General features: G+C 40.9%; 1 protein-coding gene across 5 annotated transcripts in view; it reads right to left on the bottom strand.

Moving 5' to 3' along the window:
* Positions 1-17759, bottom strand: part of MEIS1 (Meis homeobox 1) — a 146547-nt gene that overhangs the window by 53630 nt on the left and 75158 nt on the right. For all 5 annotated transcript variants that reach the window (XM_006114089.4, XM_006114090.4, XM_075925570.1 and 2 more), the window contains exon 8: positions 11255-11400. In XM_006114089.4, coding sequence (XP_006114151.1) covers positions 11255-11400 — 146 coding nt within the window. The remainder of the gene's footprint in view (positions 1-11254; positions 11401-17759) is intronic.

The following is a 17759-nucleotide window of genomic DNA, read 5'->3' on the forward strand; positions in this document are numbered from 1 at the left end:
CCCAGACTATCTATGCGTAACCCATGTAGTGGTTGTGATCTCATCGAATTAATTTGAATCCTGGTGGGTTTTATTTTTCCCGTGTTTCAGGTTCATAATCTTGTTGGAGAGCATGTCGACAAATCATCAGCATAATTTTCATCTGCTAATATGAAATGCAGACTGTCAACCTGTGAAGGAAGATTGGGGTTCATGGTGCCATCCTTTTAGTGTTTTCCTCCTCCATGAACCCTGGCCAGCTGTCACTAGGAAGGCTTACAGATTTTTATTGCATTGTGCACAATAAAATTAAATGAAAGAGGTGGCACATGTTTGGAGAAAAAAATAATGTTCCTGAATCCATATAACTCTGTTATGTTGCCAAACTCCATGAGATCTATGGCATTTTGCAATGCAAACATCAGCTGTGCAGGATGATGTTAGGAAGGGTTAATGTAAATTGTACTGTTTCCTTTGAATATTTCCAACCAATCCTTCTGAAGAGGAGGAGAATACAAAGATTTCTGGTTTCAGTCAGACCTTTCTTTTCTTATGCTGTCAGCTTATGTGCTCCAATATACTATGACTACTACCTCTGTCAAAAAATTGACCACACATATGGGGCTGAAGAGCAACCAGAAAAGACTTGAAATGGTGTCTGCAGTAATTGTGCATGTAAAATGTAGCTAGCTTGCAAAGTAACTAAATATATATGTGAAATATATTAAACTTAAATTTAAGTAATATGACATGATTGGGTATTTCAATGTTAGAATAATACCATCAAGAAGAAAAACACTGTGATATGACATATGCTCCTTAACTGATCTAATTCTGATTACAAATATAATCTTACAATAGTCTCAAAAATTGTCTCTTTCTAATCCATTCTTTCTGCCAAATAAAATCATTGCTAAAACCTTTTTTTTACTTATTTCTATATTTTCCATTTTTTAACAAATCTGTCAAAATTACTAAGATTCAAAACCTAGCCAGACCCATGGGGAAACCTTACTTTTCACTGTACAGACAGGAAATCCCAGTATTTTATTTTGTGTCTATTCTTCTGTTTCAGTAAAACAAACTACTGTATTCAGAAAATTCTCACAAATGTAGTTAAACAAATTAAGACATCTGATTAGATGATGGGGTTTACTTTGAGCAAATCTGTTGCTCATTCATATTTTTGATCATGGTAATTTGTTTTTAAAAAGGTGTTTTAAGTCCTAGAATTTACCTCTTGGCACTATTAAAAATGTAGTTCATAATCCTCTAATAGGCTTAAACAAAGTCTTCAATAGCTTAAATTGTCATTAAACATAGTTTGGGATTATAATTGTATGGGGTTTGGTTTTTTTTTTTTTTGCCTGATTATATGATGAATGTGTAGATCATCAAATACTCATCACATATACCAGCTTACAATTATATTGCATAATCCCCAAAATGCGATGAGGTTTTGAATTCCAATATTTTAAATGATCATGGTTTTAAAGGCTGTAGAGTATTAATGACAAGATTCAAGGGGAGGACAAAACATTTTTTTTTCAATTCCTCTAGTTTAAAGCTGAGAAAGGAAGAACCGATGGAATCAAGAAAAGACTTTGGCTAGCAGCATATCCAACGTTAAAATAGAACTTTTGTATGCCTTTGTCCCAATTTAAATGTATACAGATCTTGCTATTTTAGAATTGGTACCAATCTCATAGTTCCCAGGTAATTCTTCATTCTGCAACCTCACTTTAAGCCACTGATTTCAATGAGCAGTTTTGCCTAAAAACTAATGTCAAGATATAACCCCTGCACAGATACAGAAACTTTTGTTGTGTTCTGCATCACGCACACACACAAAAATGATGTTTTGATGTAACTTGCTGACTTTTACCTATAGCGCTATGATGTTCTGACAGAACATCAGACTTACGACAAAATCCCTGACATACCGTCACAAGAACTCACCCAAATCCCAGCCTTATTTTGGTTGAAGTTCTTACTATCTTGCTGTTGGGGTATGTTCCAGCTACTTTGCCATAATGCACCAGCTTTTAGGTGATATGCAGCTTCTTGGACTGTTTTACAGTTTTATAGCAGATTTTATGTAAAGTATGATATATGTGAGACAACTTAACATGCTCACTTATGTAAATTACAAGGGCCACAGATACATTTTGCCTAACTAATAGCAAAATTGGCCAGCTGTTACAGTGTTGAATTTTAATAAAGAGTGAGCACCAATGTCAGAGCAGCGGTGGCTAAAAATATTTAAATTGCTAGTGTGGTCACTATTTAAAATAGCATTTTAACTACTGGTGTCCTAATTTTTCTCTATGCTAAAAATAATAGCAGCAGCCAATCTGGATTAATTTATCCCCCTGAGTGTACCTGAATGCACAGTCTACAACCAGAGAAGACAGCACTCGTGTGGCCTTTGGACATACACTAAGTCTCTCTGGCTGCATCACTGAAAATAATGGGGATTTGCTGAATGACATGGCTCGGGGAGTCCTGTACAAAGATGGCATTCAAGGAGTTAAAGCCTTGATTTGGGTTTTTCTTCAACAAAGAGAGAAAGTTTACTTTTATGTGGAAAATGAGAATTAATGGGCAAACGTTAGAAAAGGAGGTTCCTGTCTATACACAGAAGGCATTTTAATGTAATAACTACACAGATTAGTTTTAATTTAATCTATACACTTTATGAAGATTGTATTAGCTCTACATTTCTTTTAAATCATTCCAACCACTAATCATTAGTATGAGAGTTTCAGCAATTACTGTCTATATCACTTGATTCCCTCTCACTGATGTGTATTAATGTTAATAATTGAGAGAAAGTTTTTATCTTTGAAAAAAGTTCTTTGAGATAACAGCCAATTAGGAATTGCCACCAGCCAATTAGAAAGCTGATTTTTTACACTGCTACCAATGAAATAGTGTTTAACACTTAGATAGCACTTTTCATCTTTAAGGATAAGTATTATGACTCCCATTTTACAGATGGGGAAATTAAAACACAGAGAAGTTAAATGATTTGCAGCAAATCAGAACCAGAGCCGAGGACAGAACCAAGATCTGATTCCTAATCCAGGGCCATATCCCCTGGAAAATACTGTCTAACTTTTACACTTCTGTACAACTTCTTTAATAACACGAGTGGGGGGAAAGGAATTTAAAACTATTTAGACTGCATCTCTCAGATTGACAAAAAAAAGGAGAAAGCCAGCGCTGTTTTAAAAATCTAGAGTCCATGGTTTCTTCTGCCCCTTCCTCCAGGGCTGGTGTGGGGGGCGTGCTCGCAGTTCTCCCATACACTGAGCCTTTGTCTGTCAATTCTACAGCGACACCATGGATAAAGATGCAGATGAGGCAAGTGCCTGCTTGGCCCCTTCCTCTGAACTGTGGGCAGAGCAGACCTCAGGGAAAATAGCAACCTGGGAAAACTTGTATTTTGGCAGCCCAGCCCGTGGACATCCCATCCCCCAGGCAACTGCCAGCTCCCTGACCCTCAACTCCTCAGCACTTCCAGGCTGCTCTGCCTCCTCCAGTGCTTGCATTTGTATTGAAAGAGATCACCGCACTCTGAAGACAGTGCTGCCGTCAGCAGCAGTGCGGACATAAGGCTGGTTGCTGGGACTTGTGGTACCTGGCACTCAGCTCACAGCAGGCTCCCCACTGACATGTGTGGGCAGCATCTTGCTGGACCCCATGGTCATCTTGCTGGGGCGTCCTTTCAGATTTTGATGGGGGGATTTTAACCTGAAAACTCTATTATTAACTTAAAATAAAGAACACATTAATGAACTGGAAATTAATGAAACAGATGTCTAAAATCGTTTTGAGCTTTCCCTCAGGAAGCCTGAAGAGATGAAGGGAGCTCCGTCCGTGACCAGGGGCGGATTAAAGGAAACTGGTGGGTGCCGGACAGTGCACGGCACATGAAAGGCACGAAACCGGCTCGCGCACACGCGGTCTGGCCGAACACAACTCTGGCAGGCTCCGATTCGCGGTGCCGGGACCAGCCTGACACCAGATGTGGAGCACCCATGGGGACTACCCGAAGAATAACTCTAGTTTCCCCCCCACACACACACACAACAATTTAGAAATTAGCTGACAGGCACACTGTATCCAGCTTCACCAATGGGGGGAGGGGCAAAGGGGGCAGCTGCCCTGGGGTTTGTCAATTAAAAGGGCCTGGAGCTCCCAGCTGCTGCTACAGTGGCAACAGCAGCTAGGGACGTTAAAACTACTTAAAATAGTTAACTAGTTAAACAATTTGTTTAACCAGTTAACTACTGGCCGCAGGGGCTGCTTTGGCCCCGTGGGCTGGGGACTGCTCTGGCCCTGCGGGTGCCGGGGTCCTGCCGGCCACCCAGTCGTGGGCAGGGGAGCTGCTCTCACCAGCCAGGCCCTGCAGACATTTTAAATGTATATGTACATTTAGAACAATCAGGAGATAATACAGCAAGATATTCCCAATCCCAAGCTTTGAGATATCTGTTCTGAAATTTCAAAAGAAGATATCAGAAACACAAGTTTGATACTTTGTTCACGGTGTTTAGGAGTGATAAATATTAATAAGAATCTGCTTCCTTTCTCTAGCAGACACAATCTGTATTATTTTAAACAATTGTTTTTCACTCCACTAAAAACCTAATTTTAACATATGTGATTAAGATTTTTTCTCTTTTCCATTAAGATAAAATACGACACCTTATCTTAAAAGTGTCTAAAGTTATGTGTTTAGCTAATTTTTTATAAAGGGGCAGTGCTATGGTGAGTACAAGTTAAACATGCATTATAGAACAGTGTTTCTTAAACTTTTAAGACTGAGGAACACCAACCAATAATTTTTTTTTTTATGCGGAACATCAAGTCCTTCCTCCCCCCCCCCCAAAAAAAGGTCGCCTGCCCCTTTAAGGGCTGCCATTTTGAACTCTGTTCTCCGCGGCACACCTTCAACTGCCCTGCTGCACACCGGTGTGCCACGGAACACAGTTTAAGAAACATGTTCTAGAAAGATACTCTTATAAAATGGTACCACTTTAAATAATGAATGACAAAGCACAATATACTAATAAAAGTAATAATGATAATTACTCTAATCAGTACAGGTTAGGCACTTTAAAACTCATTATTCACAGGATTAAATTTAAGCATAAGAGAGAAATAAAATTATGAAATGCACAACCCCATCAAAAAAGTAAACTAGCAATACAGTAAATGATGAATGAACTTTGAAACAATAAAATATCAGAGAATACATGTGCCTCGCATAACAACGTGTGAGAGAGAAAGTGTGTTGGAGTGCTTGGGTGTGTTGGAGTGCTTGTGCGTGTTGGGGTGCGTGTGCCAGCATGTTGTCTCCTCAAGTGGAGCATTTAGGAGCCTAACCATCAGTGCTGGCAGCATCCACACACAGACCTGCTTCCCTTGCAACTCAGCAGAGTCTGGGTACATGGGTGGGAGTAAGGTTACACCCTGACATCAGTGCTCCCTGAACATCATATCCCATTCTGCCTAGGGGGCCGTCCAGTTCCTGAGCAGCTTGGCCATAGGGCAAGAGGAGGCAGTAGCACTGTGACTGCAGATGACCCAATGAGAGGGACACCCCTGCTTCAGAAAAGTTACCTGGCTGACCCAGCAACTCAGTCCACCTGCCCTCTCCAGGCACTGCTACATCTGCCTCTAAGCCTTGCTGGCTGTCAGCAGATCAGGTGGGTGCAAGGTTACCAGCAAGATGCCTCCCTGAGCAACCCACCCACCCTTATGGTCAGCTCTGATTGTAGACTGGGTCCTACATCCCCCTCCTAGGCCAGCGTCTCCAACATGATTCTCAGGTGGGAATCAGTCTCCTTACTGACCATGCTGAAGCTGCACCACCACTGTTGAATTCAGGGAGCTGAGGCAGGAAAGGCAAGAAGGGGATTTTTTTTCCTGCCCTGGATACTGCACATATCAGGCTTCGCACTAAATTGTGAACGGGCTGAAACAAGCCAAGCGGCTGGATCATCTTCAATAGTTCCGCTCCTTTCCCACAAGGCATTCTTCAGGCCTAACAAGGTGTGACGCTTTTCCCAGAAGTCCTGTAAGCTGGACTGGGCTCTTGTATTTCCAAATTTTTCCCAATTCAGGTGTGGGCGTGGAAATTCAATATCGATCAAACCGTCTTTGAGTCAGATAGTCATTCATGCACATTACTAACCCCACTCAAGACAATTCCCCAGATGATGCAACTTGTGGGCATCTTCATGTTAAGGTATTTACCAATCAGGCTATGTCTACACTGTAGGCTTCTTGTGCAAGAAGCTTTTTGCAGAAAAGATCTTCCACAAAAACTTGCACAAGAGCGCATCCACACTGCAAAAGCGCATCGGAAAAGCGATGTGCTTTTGCACAAGGGAGTGTCCAGACTGCATGGACGCTATCTCACAAGAAAGCTCTGATTGCCATTAACAGAATGGCCACCAGGGTACCTGTGCTTCTTTTGATAAGCTTTTTTTGGACAAAAAAAAACCCCATTTCCCGTCCACACACACCTTTTTGTGCAAGAGCTCTTGCGCAAAAAGGAGATATTCCTCGTAAAAAGAGGAATACCTAATACCACAAAAGTCCCTCGTTCTGTTGATTCACTATAAATTTTCTTGTGCAAAAACGCACTCGAGCTGTGGACGGTCCATGAGTTTTTGCCCCAAACTGGCCAATTTTGCCCAAAAATACTGTAGTGTAGACACAGCCTCAATGTCACACTTACAAACAGGTGTATAATCAGAAAAAACATGGCACTGTCTGTCGCATTTCCGGGAAGCGAGTGTGTGTGCCTTCCTCTTTGCTTGTGTTTTTACAGGACCCTGGCATTTGAACCAGTGGAAAGATCTGTTGCCTCAAATACCTGCAATTGCTACTGGATTCTATTCTCAGTTTTTTCCCTGTTTCTCGAACCTAGAGTGACAGAAGCAATGTGTCATGCCGTTCTCTACAGCCCTAGCCCAGATAGAATAATCTCTTTCCAGAATAGCGACATACTTCACTGACTTCTTTCTGCACGCATGTGCTCTGCCACCCAATTTAATGCAGAAGTTCACTGGAGGGAGAATCGGCCACAGCTATATGTAGCCTTCCAGAGTAGAAAGACCCCCCTCCTCACCATGTATGACCATGCCCCAATACTCTGTATTCTTAGTCTCTTGTTAACCACAAAATGTGCTCCAAAGAGCCTAAAATGTCTGCTGCTCTGCGCAACCTTCTCAGGCATTTTTGTATTGGAGAACGGTACATGATCCACTTGGATCTGATTTGACTATGAACATCCAGCAGTAGCTGGTGATCAGGAGAACGATCCTTTACAGTTTTACAAGACTGATCAGGCAAGCCTCAAACCAGTACGTTGCTACACAAATGTATGAATGTGTGTAATTATAACACAGCTAACTCTTGTTTGGCTGCTTCGCTGCAGGAATGGTAGATTTTTAAGTAGTTTTTATTTCAGTGTCATGCTGGAGAACTAGTGTTACATTTATTGCACTGGTCCTGTAGATTACAGTCTTCTCTACAGAATGAGAAGGTTACTTCATTGGCATAGCTCCAGGATGTATGTGCCACCAACCAGTGGTGGTCTGGCTGTTATAGTGGGCACCTTGCCGCAAAGCAATTGTCTTATATCTGCAATGCATCATTCACACCCATTGCCCAAGTTTGGAAAGCACTTAGCACATTATCAGTGCTTCTGGAAATAAATATTGACAATATAAATAATAAATATTTGTTAGAGTGCCTCAGCTATACGACACTTGAAGCAGGAAGTGTAGGGGCTGGACTGAGTCTGATCACTGCACTTTGTTGAGAGTTGTAATTGTTTTCCATTGTAATAGCAGAGCTGCCAGAATGTGTCTCCCCAGTCTGGGATTGTAGGAAAGGAATTGACAGCCATTGGACCAGTCAGATGGTGCAGAGATGTTAGACTGGCATGAGGATCAGAATGCCACTAGATTTCAGGGCCATGATTGAGTGTATTCATTGGCTAATTTGCAGAATAATTTGGGTGTCAGTTGCCTGCAATCTTGTAGGTCATTATGTGGCATCAGAACCCGCCAGATTCTCATTGTATCTGGTGAGAAGACAGTCTTGCAATGGGAGGTAAGCATTTACAGCATAAACCGACTTCAACCTTCTGAATCGCCACCTTGAGATAAGGATAGTGTGGTGCCACTAAACCAGTCGGTGTGGGTTGTGCCAGTAAGAGGGTATGTCTACACTGCAAAGTTAATTTGAAATAACAGCCATTATTTCGAATTAACTTTAATAGTGTCTATACATTCAAACCGCTATTTTGAAATTAATTAGAAATAGTGGAGCACTTAATTCAAATTTGGTAAACCTCATTCTATGAGGAGTAATGCCAAATTCGAAATAGCTATTTCGAATTAAGTGCTGTGTAGACACTTAATTCGAAATAGGAGGCCTCCAGCCCTTCCCAGGGAGCCCTAGTGGCCACTCTGGGCACAACCAGGAAAACTTACTCTCCTCTCCCCCAACCCTGGAGCCATTAAAGGGGTAGACTCTGGCCACAGTGCCTGTGCCAGCTCCAAGCCTGCCAGCCCAGAGCCAGCAGTGGCCACCAGGGCCCCAAAACATGAGCCAGAAAGCCACTGGCAGCCAGCCCTCCTCCGCTCCCCAGGAGCAGTCTGCCAGCTCCCAGGAGCCTGACAGGGGCTGGAGAAGGCGGGCACCTTCCTGGTCCAGGGTGGAGATCATGAACCTTATCCAGGTTTGGGGGGGATGCCCCCAACGTCCATGATCACTGCACTAGATGGAGGAATGCAGCCGTCTATGGCAGGATAGCTGCCAGCCTGGCCACCAAAGGCCACATGCGAACCCAGGAGCAGGTTTGCATGAAGATCAAGTTGGTCCAGCGAGACCCCCCCAAACCTTGGGCCCTGAGCTTCCCCTCCCCCTTCTTCCCTTTGTTTCCCCCTTCCAGCTCCCTCCTTCCAGGTTTTCCCCTCCCCTCTCCCACCCTTTCTCTTCCCCTCTCCCACCTCCTTTTCCCAGTCTCCCCAGAGGTTCTCCCCTCCCCCAGTTTTTGTTCAATAAACCCAGTTTCTATTTTTGAACATACGTGTCTTTTATTTGACATCAGGAAGGGGAGGCTAGGGAGGGGTAAGTGGAAGGACATGAGGGAGGAATGGGGCACAAACCCCTGGTGGGGAAGACCGGGGAGGCTCTGAGGGCTCCTTGGGGTGGACGCTCTCCCGCAGGGCCTCCTGGATCCTGACAGCCCCCCGATGGACCCCCTGGATGGCAGCCTGCAGCAAGTGCAGCCGAGCTGATGGCAACGACCCCATGAGATGCATGGATGTGCCCAGGGGTAGCTCTGGCTCCATGTGACCAAATGCTGTGGTGTCCTGAGTGTGGGCAACATAGGTGTGCACAGCACATTTCATTAGGATGTGCACCCAGGGAATTTTATTTTTTTAAAGGCGAACATTTATTGAATACTCAATCATAAAGGACATGCTGTGAGCGAATGTGGGCTTTCTATACATTTCTACAACATCTATATTACGCAATTTGGCGATTATTGCATAATACAATAATCCATACTTTAAAACTAAAAGAGCGTATCATGTGATTAAATTAAAATGCAAAGCTACTTTTTTTGAGACATTAGGGTGTGCCTGGGCACACCTGGCACATCCCCTGCGCACACCTATGGTGAGCACTCCACGACAGGACTGCTTTGCTGTCCCTCATCGAGGTATACAAGCAAGTGAGGAACCCTGAGAACTGTCTGTCCGGGGTGGAGGTGGGGTCCCTTTAAGCACAGAGCTCAGTTAGCCTCAGGCATCAGCCCCACACACTAAGTACTAACCTGATGCCCTGCCGGCACTGGTTCTGGCCAGCCTTAACTTTGGTTCAGGGTCCACTCAGTGTGGACATGCTATTTCGAAATAGGTTTTGTGTGTAGATGCGCTAATTCGAATTAGCTTAATTCAAAGTAACTATTTCAAATTAAGTTAACTCAAATTAACACTGTAGTGTAGACATATCCAGAGAGATCAACCAGGAGGTGTCTAAGGACTTATCTGGGCTAAGGCAAGCATGATCAGGCATGAAGACTCATATGCTGCAATCCAAGATGGTACAGGGGGGCAGAATTCCCTGTCTGATACAGTCTTGTCAGATATCCAATATCTAGTTGTTTGGTACAGGGAGGGAAGGTAGGGATAACGAGAATTTCCATTGCCATTCATGAACATTTACTAATTTGGCAGAAACCTAATGCGGTTGAGTGAGTTGACTAGCTTCTTATTTTACCCCCCCAACCAATAACAAGCAAGGAAGAGCATGGATCATTGACACAGTGTGAAATCAGAAGTGTGGATGTACTTTACTATCGTATTCCTTTTCGTTGGGCCACATTCTTCAATTATGCAAAGGAACATTTGGGGGGTGGGTCAGTCTGTGGGCCTAAATCCCAAGTCAACAAACACATGCTGATGCTTTACCGTATGGAAACCATAATATGACCCCCAAAAAAGATGGTAGTCGAAATGTCTAACTGCCAGGTAACAATTGGAGGTTTGACAGACACTGTATTATCATTAATGAAAGCTGCAGCCAAAAGCTTAACCCAATGCACCTGTCTGGAGTTTTTATTTCTAATCAGAGAAATAATATAGTTGCTGTGGCAACAAATAACTGTACATTTTTCCTTCTTTGTGAAATTAAAAACAGTAATAACTTACACTCTGGGACTGAGAAAGTCTCAAACACATTAAAAATGATGCTCTTTCATTATAGCAGATACACTCCAACCTCTCTCGGATAGGAATTCTGTGATCTCTGACACATATTGGAATAAGAGCTTTGGTTCCTCCCTCTCCATTGGTTCTCTGAGGTTCTCCAGAATTCAGAACAATGGGCCAAACTTCTCTCTCTCTTCTACAAACAGCAATTCACACTGAAGTCAACAGGCTCTGCAGCCATGTGAACAAGGACAGGATTAGTCTAATGTTATTACTGTAAGATCTATCACACTTTCTGCTGACCTCCTGTTAACAACTGCACTCAAACCAAGGAGCTAAAAGCAACAAAAACAAAGAGATGCTATAAACACTGCCTCTTGGCATCTAGCAAATGGTGTAAAGACACAACTGGAGAAGCATCCTGCACTACCTGTCAGTAACATATTAGTAAATATTTTTGTTTACCACCACCACAACCATAACATTTTCCGGGTTCGTTTCACAAATGTGATCTAGAGTTCACTTACTGTTAGATGCTGGAACAGCCATGCCCTCATGATATTTGTGGCTACTTTGGGAAAGATGCCACGCTTTTTATGTCGCTTTTTGTCCTTATCTGGATCATCATCATCACCTGTGCTGGGGGAAGCTACACTGTTGTCCAAGCCGTCACCTGTAAATATAGTGAATCAAATTTTGACTTGTGCTACCTTCAGATACTTCAGTCAAAGCCTGACTTTGGGGTATAAATTAGGTATATGATTATTTAAATGTGATATAAATTCTTTGGTACTGTAATTCCTGGGGCAGAAGGGAAGAAGACTCTCTCAGCCAAATTTTGCATTATTCTCAACTATAAGAATGACAGAACCACTTCTCTCATTTGATTCAACAAAACCACAACAAAAAAAGTGAATTAAACATCCTGCTTGCCAAGGTGGAGGAGGAAGGTGGGGGAGTGTCTTCATTATCAGTTACTTCACAGAAATCTCTCTCGGTGTTTACAGATCAGGCAAATGGTGTTTGACTCAAATTGTGGTTGGTAGTGTACTGATGATGTTTTGTCATCTTAACATTCAACAGCCGAGATGCCATATTCTGCTCTGAGAAGCAAAGCTCAAATTCAGAGTCAGCTTGCTAATAACTCTCTTGCGTCATTTGGTCCTTTACCCAAGTTCCAAGTGATGTCACATTCACTTTCACCAGGACTTGGGTGCCTCATCTCCTGTGATGCTGTTAAACATCACAGCCTGTAGAAATTCATGCCAGGGTAAGCACACATCCTTGCAGTATGTAAGCCCCATCATGTGCTGGTGCACACATCTGCATAAGGCATTTTACCAGTATAGTTACATTGATCCCGTACAATTTTTCTTAACACAGAGAGAGCCTTAAACTTGCCAGATTAGCAACTCATTTATAGGAGTATAACACTAGATATCAGAGGCTTTTGTCTGTGGTGAAATAGTGTCCTGCTGTTGAGAGAAAAATGGTTGCAGTGTATGGTCAGTCTGTGCGCCATTTTTGTTTAAACCCCAAAAGCAGTTTAGAAACAAATCTGTATAATGATTTATTCTGTTCATCCCCACATGTGGATTGAATGCTGCACCATGGCTTCCAAGGACAGTATTTTTATGCTAAGTGCAGAGTTATGATGCAATTAGGCAAGTATTCTCTACACCCTGAGGCAAGAATGATCAAGAAAGTCAACTGAATTGAGCTGAATCAAGAGTTTAACTCTATTCTGTTAGGAATTTTTTGTAAATGATGAGTTTTGGACTTTCAGAATTGTAATACTTTATATAGTGATTAACTAAAAAGTAACTACAAGTTTTATATTTTTAGAATTTCACATTTTTATGTATTTTATTACAGCCTGTGGTGAATATGTAGCAGTCCTTATGACTGGTTGTGTGTATTTAATTCAAGACTTGACACGAATATTCACATTTATATATATACACAAGGTCTTTATGAACAGTCTATATATCTTTGGCTGATAAATTTTTTGAAAGCCCCATATGTTTAAAAAAAAAAAAGAAAGAAAAGAAAAAGAAAAAGAAAAAGAAAAAAGGCTTTTATACAGAGAAGCAATTTACCATATAAAATAATAATTCATAAAAGAAACATGAGCAAAGAAAACTCAATAGCATTTAAAATTTCCATGGGCTAATCCACTTTCTGAGAGACAAGAGCAAGGAAAAGAAAAATATTACATGTCCATTGATTAAAAATTAAAAGCTGCTAACCTAATGACATGATCTTTCACCACCTCCTTATGATTGTTTTACCACTATTTTTAAAATATACTTTCTATCCATTTCAAACCCTCTTCAGATTAATTTAGTAAGCAATGCCTAGTGCCTGACTAGAAGAGAATTCATTGATAATTTATGGAAATATGTACTATAATCCAAAGGAGATGACTTTTTTCCAGCTTTGTGCATCAATAGATAATCAAGGCCTTAAAGCAGCCTTAGCTTCCCATTACCTCAGGCAAAAGAATTCCTGAAAGCATGCCTTCAGGGCACCTGAATTATATACTCCATTAGGAGAGGAAAAGCTTTCTGCATTCCATGTATAACACTCCCCAGAACCTTTCCTGTTTATTTCTGCTGTATGAAAGCAGAAGCATTAGGAACAGAATTTTTTAAGTGAAGACTTATGTAGATACAATGGAGAAACCTTTCAAGCGAGAGCCAGATCACCTCCTTCAATCCCTGGCAGTGACCTATCCCAAATAAAAGGTTTCTGTTACATCATTAGCTCAAGCCAAAAACAGCCTTGGCTTAATGCACAGTTTGTTCTTCCTACTGTTTTTAGGCAAATACAGCTACTTTGCTCCCATCTGGGAGGGAAATTACACTGCTGGGTTGTAATATAAGACAAGATTTTCATTGGAAGCAAATGCTTTCAATCCAGTATAAATACTGGTGCATGTTCAGAAAAGCCTAAAACAATAAACCCTAGTCCTGTCCGACACAAGTTAGGGAAGGCGAAAGGGGGAAGTGGCTAGTAAAGCAACAAACTATTCTAAAAGCAAATACTTTTGTATATTTTAATAAATTGTGTAACCTCTTCTACCTTTTTAAATTGAAAATTGATTCTGTAAAGAACGAAACCTCAGAGGAAAGTCTAAATGGTCAATTGTGTTTTTTAGCATGTCCATTCACTTGGTAATTTGATACACAGTCACCTCTATGAGGTCTCCAGAGAATTTCTTTCCTTTTTTTTTTTTTTTAAACCACCACTAACCAAACTTGAAGAACCACTGACCAACCACATGGTAGCAGCTACGAACCACATTTGTAAAATGTCAGCAGTGACTTCATTCCTGAAGTTGACTTCTCCTGCCGCAAAATGAAGGCAAACTGAAAAGGTGGAAATAATCATAAAAATGATGCTAGTCCATAAACAAGCTTACAGCCTCATTAGTATAGCAGTAGGCTCCACTGGGTGATTTATGCTCGTTTTGCTGATGCCATGAGGAAATGCCATAGGGCAACTTTAGCCAACTGCTAATGGTTTCTGACAGCTTCTTAGCAACTAGTGCAAGCAACGTTGTGGCGTTTGCTAGTGACAGAAACTGAAAATGTCATATTATCTGCCCATGTGTCACGAAGCCCGTGTGGCAATTAACTAGTAGGCCAGTGACTGAGGGGCCAGAAGCTCTTAAAAATGGCCTTTGGCTATTCAGGGGAAGAGTATGCACACAGCTTGCATTTGTGTTGCACATATGCAACATTTTAATGCAGAAATCTGGTTCACACAACCTCCTCCTCGGTCACTGATGAGTTTGGTCCACTCAAATCCTTTGTCTGCAGAGAAACTCCAAGTTGCTTTTCTCTGTAGGCATTGCATGACATTATCAGAGGCATTTAAAGTAATCTGTCTTGATATGATTGTTTGAAATGGCACTTTAATTGGCAATACCTGATTCTCTATTTTTGAGCACTGAATCCAAAGGTGCTAGCTGTTTTTCTGCTCTCTCACAAATTAGTCTAAAAGGATTTAAGATCACTGAAGCAGACTCATTGCCTGTCAAATTGCTAGGAGCAAAGGAACTCTGCACAGCAACTAGACACTATTTAAAAAACACCGAGCCTATAACAAGCATAAGGAGAGTCTTGGCTCCACATTTCAGTTTTCAAGCTATCAAAACCATGCACTATATGTCAAACTGTCAAACCTTTCAGCATGGCCATTTGCCCTTTCAAATAATATTTAAGAATTGTTTTTACAAAATTTTATAGGCCATGGTCTAGTGAAAGAGGCCAACCAACAAAGAAAGGAATTTGTACTACAATTCGTCCATGGACAATTTCTTGTGAGACCTGGACCTATCCCTATGGAGTAAGGCAGGTGACCTGTGGCAGCTCCCAGGCTGTCAGAGAGCTCAGATTTCAAACACACTCGACTCAAACGTCCCAGAGTTGCCTATTTAAGCACACCCAAGCATTTAGGCCGTGCTATCTTGTTCCTTTCAAGAAAGGATAAAGCAGCATTTATTGTATTCAGACCATTCAATGGGTCAGACTGGCCATGTCAGCAGGGGTTCCTCTCATTCAGGTCAACCTCCCCCTATGCCCCCGGACACATTCTCCTCCTCCAACTTCCCTTCTTTCCCTTTTCTCCACACCCCAAAATTTGTAGACAGAAGCAGCAAAAGGCAAGAAAGTTTGTAACAATCTCATGGCATGCAAGTACTCCCGGTGTTTATGGGTGATCAGTTATAGACATCTGTTGGCAAAATAGGTACTTAGGAGACTAACGTTACATTCATTCATGATAATGATGTGCTACAGCCACAAAAGTCTTTGACAAGTTTAAACATTTAGCCTAGTTTTACAATGAGCCAAAAAATATAAAAAGATCTTACTGAACTATTAAAAGAAAATATAAGTTTTCATTACCTACATTAGGTCCTGGCTAAATGTTCAGACATAGAAACTGGAATATAAATTCCTACATCCATATTTAGGGATCTAAGTAAATATGGTCCAAATCTGCAAAGATACTGAACACTCCTACCTTGAATTCATTTGAGTAAGAGCTGCAGAGACACTTAGCACTTTGGAAAACATCAGGACAACTTCTTATCTCTGAGATCCCAGTCCCACAAACTTATGCACATGAATGACTTTTATATATCAGAGCTATTTATACATTTATACCTATTGAGTTCCGTGGAATTACTCACAGGTGTAAAGTTAAGCACATGAATAATTCAGAGTTTAGGAACACCCATGTTGGGAATTTTTGGCCATAATTTATACATCAAACAAATGCAAGAAAAAATTTGGCTTATTCTATGTCATTTGTTTCTAAATACACAGTTGGCTTGAAAATCAAGTCATTGCCTCACATATTTTCACCCCAAAAGAATCTCATTAATTGTCTTAGAAGTTAACTATAACTCCTAAGACAAACTGATAAATATACTGTTCCCCACACAACATTTTCACAATGCACAATTTTATGCAGTAAGTTGCTATTTCACTGTAAGTAACAGTCACACAATCAAAATTGCTTTAAAAATATTAATATTTTTCCATTACGAGAACACTTCTTCTTAAAAGGCTACATTCCAATCCTTGCCCAAGAGCTGAACATTTTGAACATTTTAAAGAGGTGTTATTCAGGGGGATTATACTGGTTAAATTAGATTAAAATCGCTGGGGGAAAATCAGCTTTGCTAGAAATCTGAAAAGCTAGACAGCACTGGAACTTGCGCAACTAAACTGCAGAATGGAAACTACATTCCAGGGTTCAGCTTTTACAATCCACCTTTTAGATAAGAATCAAAACCCACCTCTTTAAGGAGGTCACTGAAGAAATGTGAAAGAAATGTACCCAACAGAATTGAAAATACCCACAGTAACTTTTAGGTGCACCATATATTGGAAGACACCATTACTATTGGACTACAACAATGCCCTTTAAAATAAGAAGAGCTCCCTAAATTTAACTTTTTGGTTTTTTGAATCTTTTATATTAAAGTCTGTTTCTATCTCTTGGAGCAGTTTTAGTTTGCACATTTTGGTTCTTAATAATAATCTAATACGATAAAAATATTTGCTCTGACCAGAGACTATCTTGGATTTTGTATTAAAATGATATTGCTCTCAGGCCAGATCTACAGGAAGGGAGAAAGTCAACTTAAGATACGCAACTCAAGCTGCATGAATAGCATAGCTGGAGTCGATGTATCTTAGGTCGAGTTTCTAAGGTGTCCCAACTGTAGAAGGCTGATGGAAGAAACTTTTCCGTCAACTTCTCTTACGCCTCGTGATCTGGTGGAGTACCAGAGTTGATGACAGCACCATCTGCAGTCAATTTAATGGGTCCTTACTAGACCCAGTAAATTGAACCCCAGAAGATCGATCTCTGCAGTGTCAGTCTCCCTGTGAGTGGAGAAAAGACCTTAGTTCCAGTGAAACAATAAACACACAGCTTTACTCCATAGAGTTGTAGGTAGTCTTCTTAAACTCTATAAAAGGTAAAATTTAAAAAGAGCATTCAGACATGTGTTCCTCCTCTATTTTTATTATGAGATACTTCAAATTCTTTAAGCAGAATAGTTAACTTTTAACCATTTATTCGTAGATCTGTTGGTCTCTACTTTTGCATCCCAAGTAAGAGAACAATCATTTAGGTAATCATTCCTGATCTTAGGTACACTGGAATCTTTTTGCACATCAAAACTGATGTCCATATAATCAAGACAAATTCACAGTAAAAGGCATCCTGGGATGTTTGGTAGATGTCAAAATGATGCTTTTGTATTAGACTGCACTGGAAAGACTTGTTAACTAATGAATACATTTAAGAACGATTGTGTTCCAGAAAGATTTTAAATATCATCAAGACAACATTCCTCAAACTTACATAGGAAAAGTTAATTACATGCACCTTCCATGATATTTGCACTTTTCACTCAGATGGCGCTTACTGAAATATGTAAGATGTGTATTACCTACTAGCTACCAAATAGCTGCTTTTAAAATGGCCAAATCCTGCTATATACAGAGA

The sequence above is a fragment of the Pelodiscus sinensis genome, chromosome 3 (assembly GCF_049634645.1).
Source record: "Pelodiscus sinensis isolate JC-2024 chromosome 3, ASM4963464v1, whole genome shotgun sequence".
Classification (NCBI taxonomy): domain Eukaryota; kingdom Metazoa; phylum Chordata; order Testudines; family Trionychidae; genus Pelodiscus; species Pelodiscus sinensis.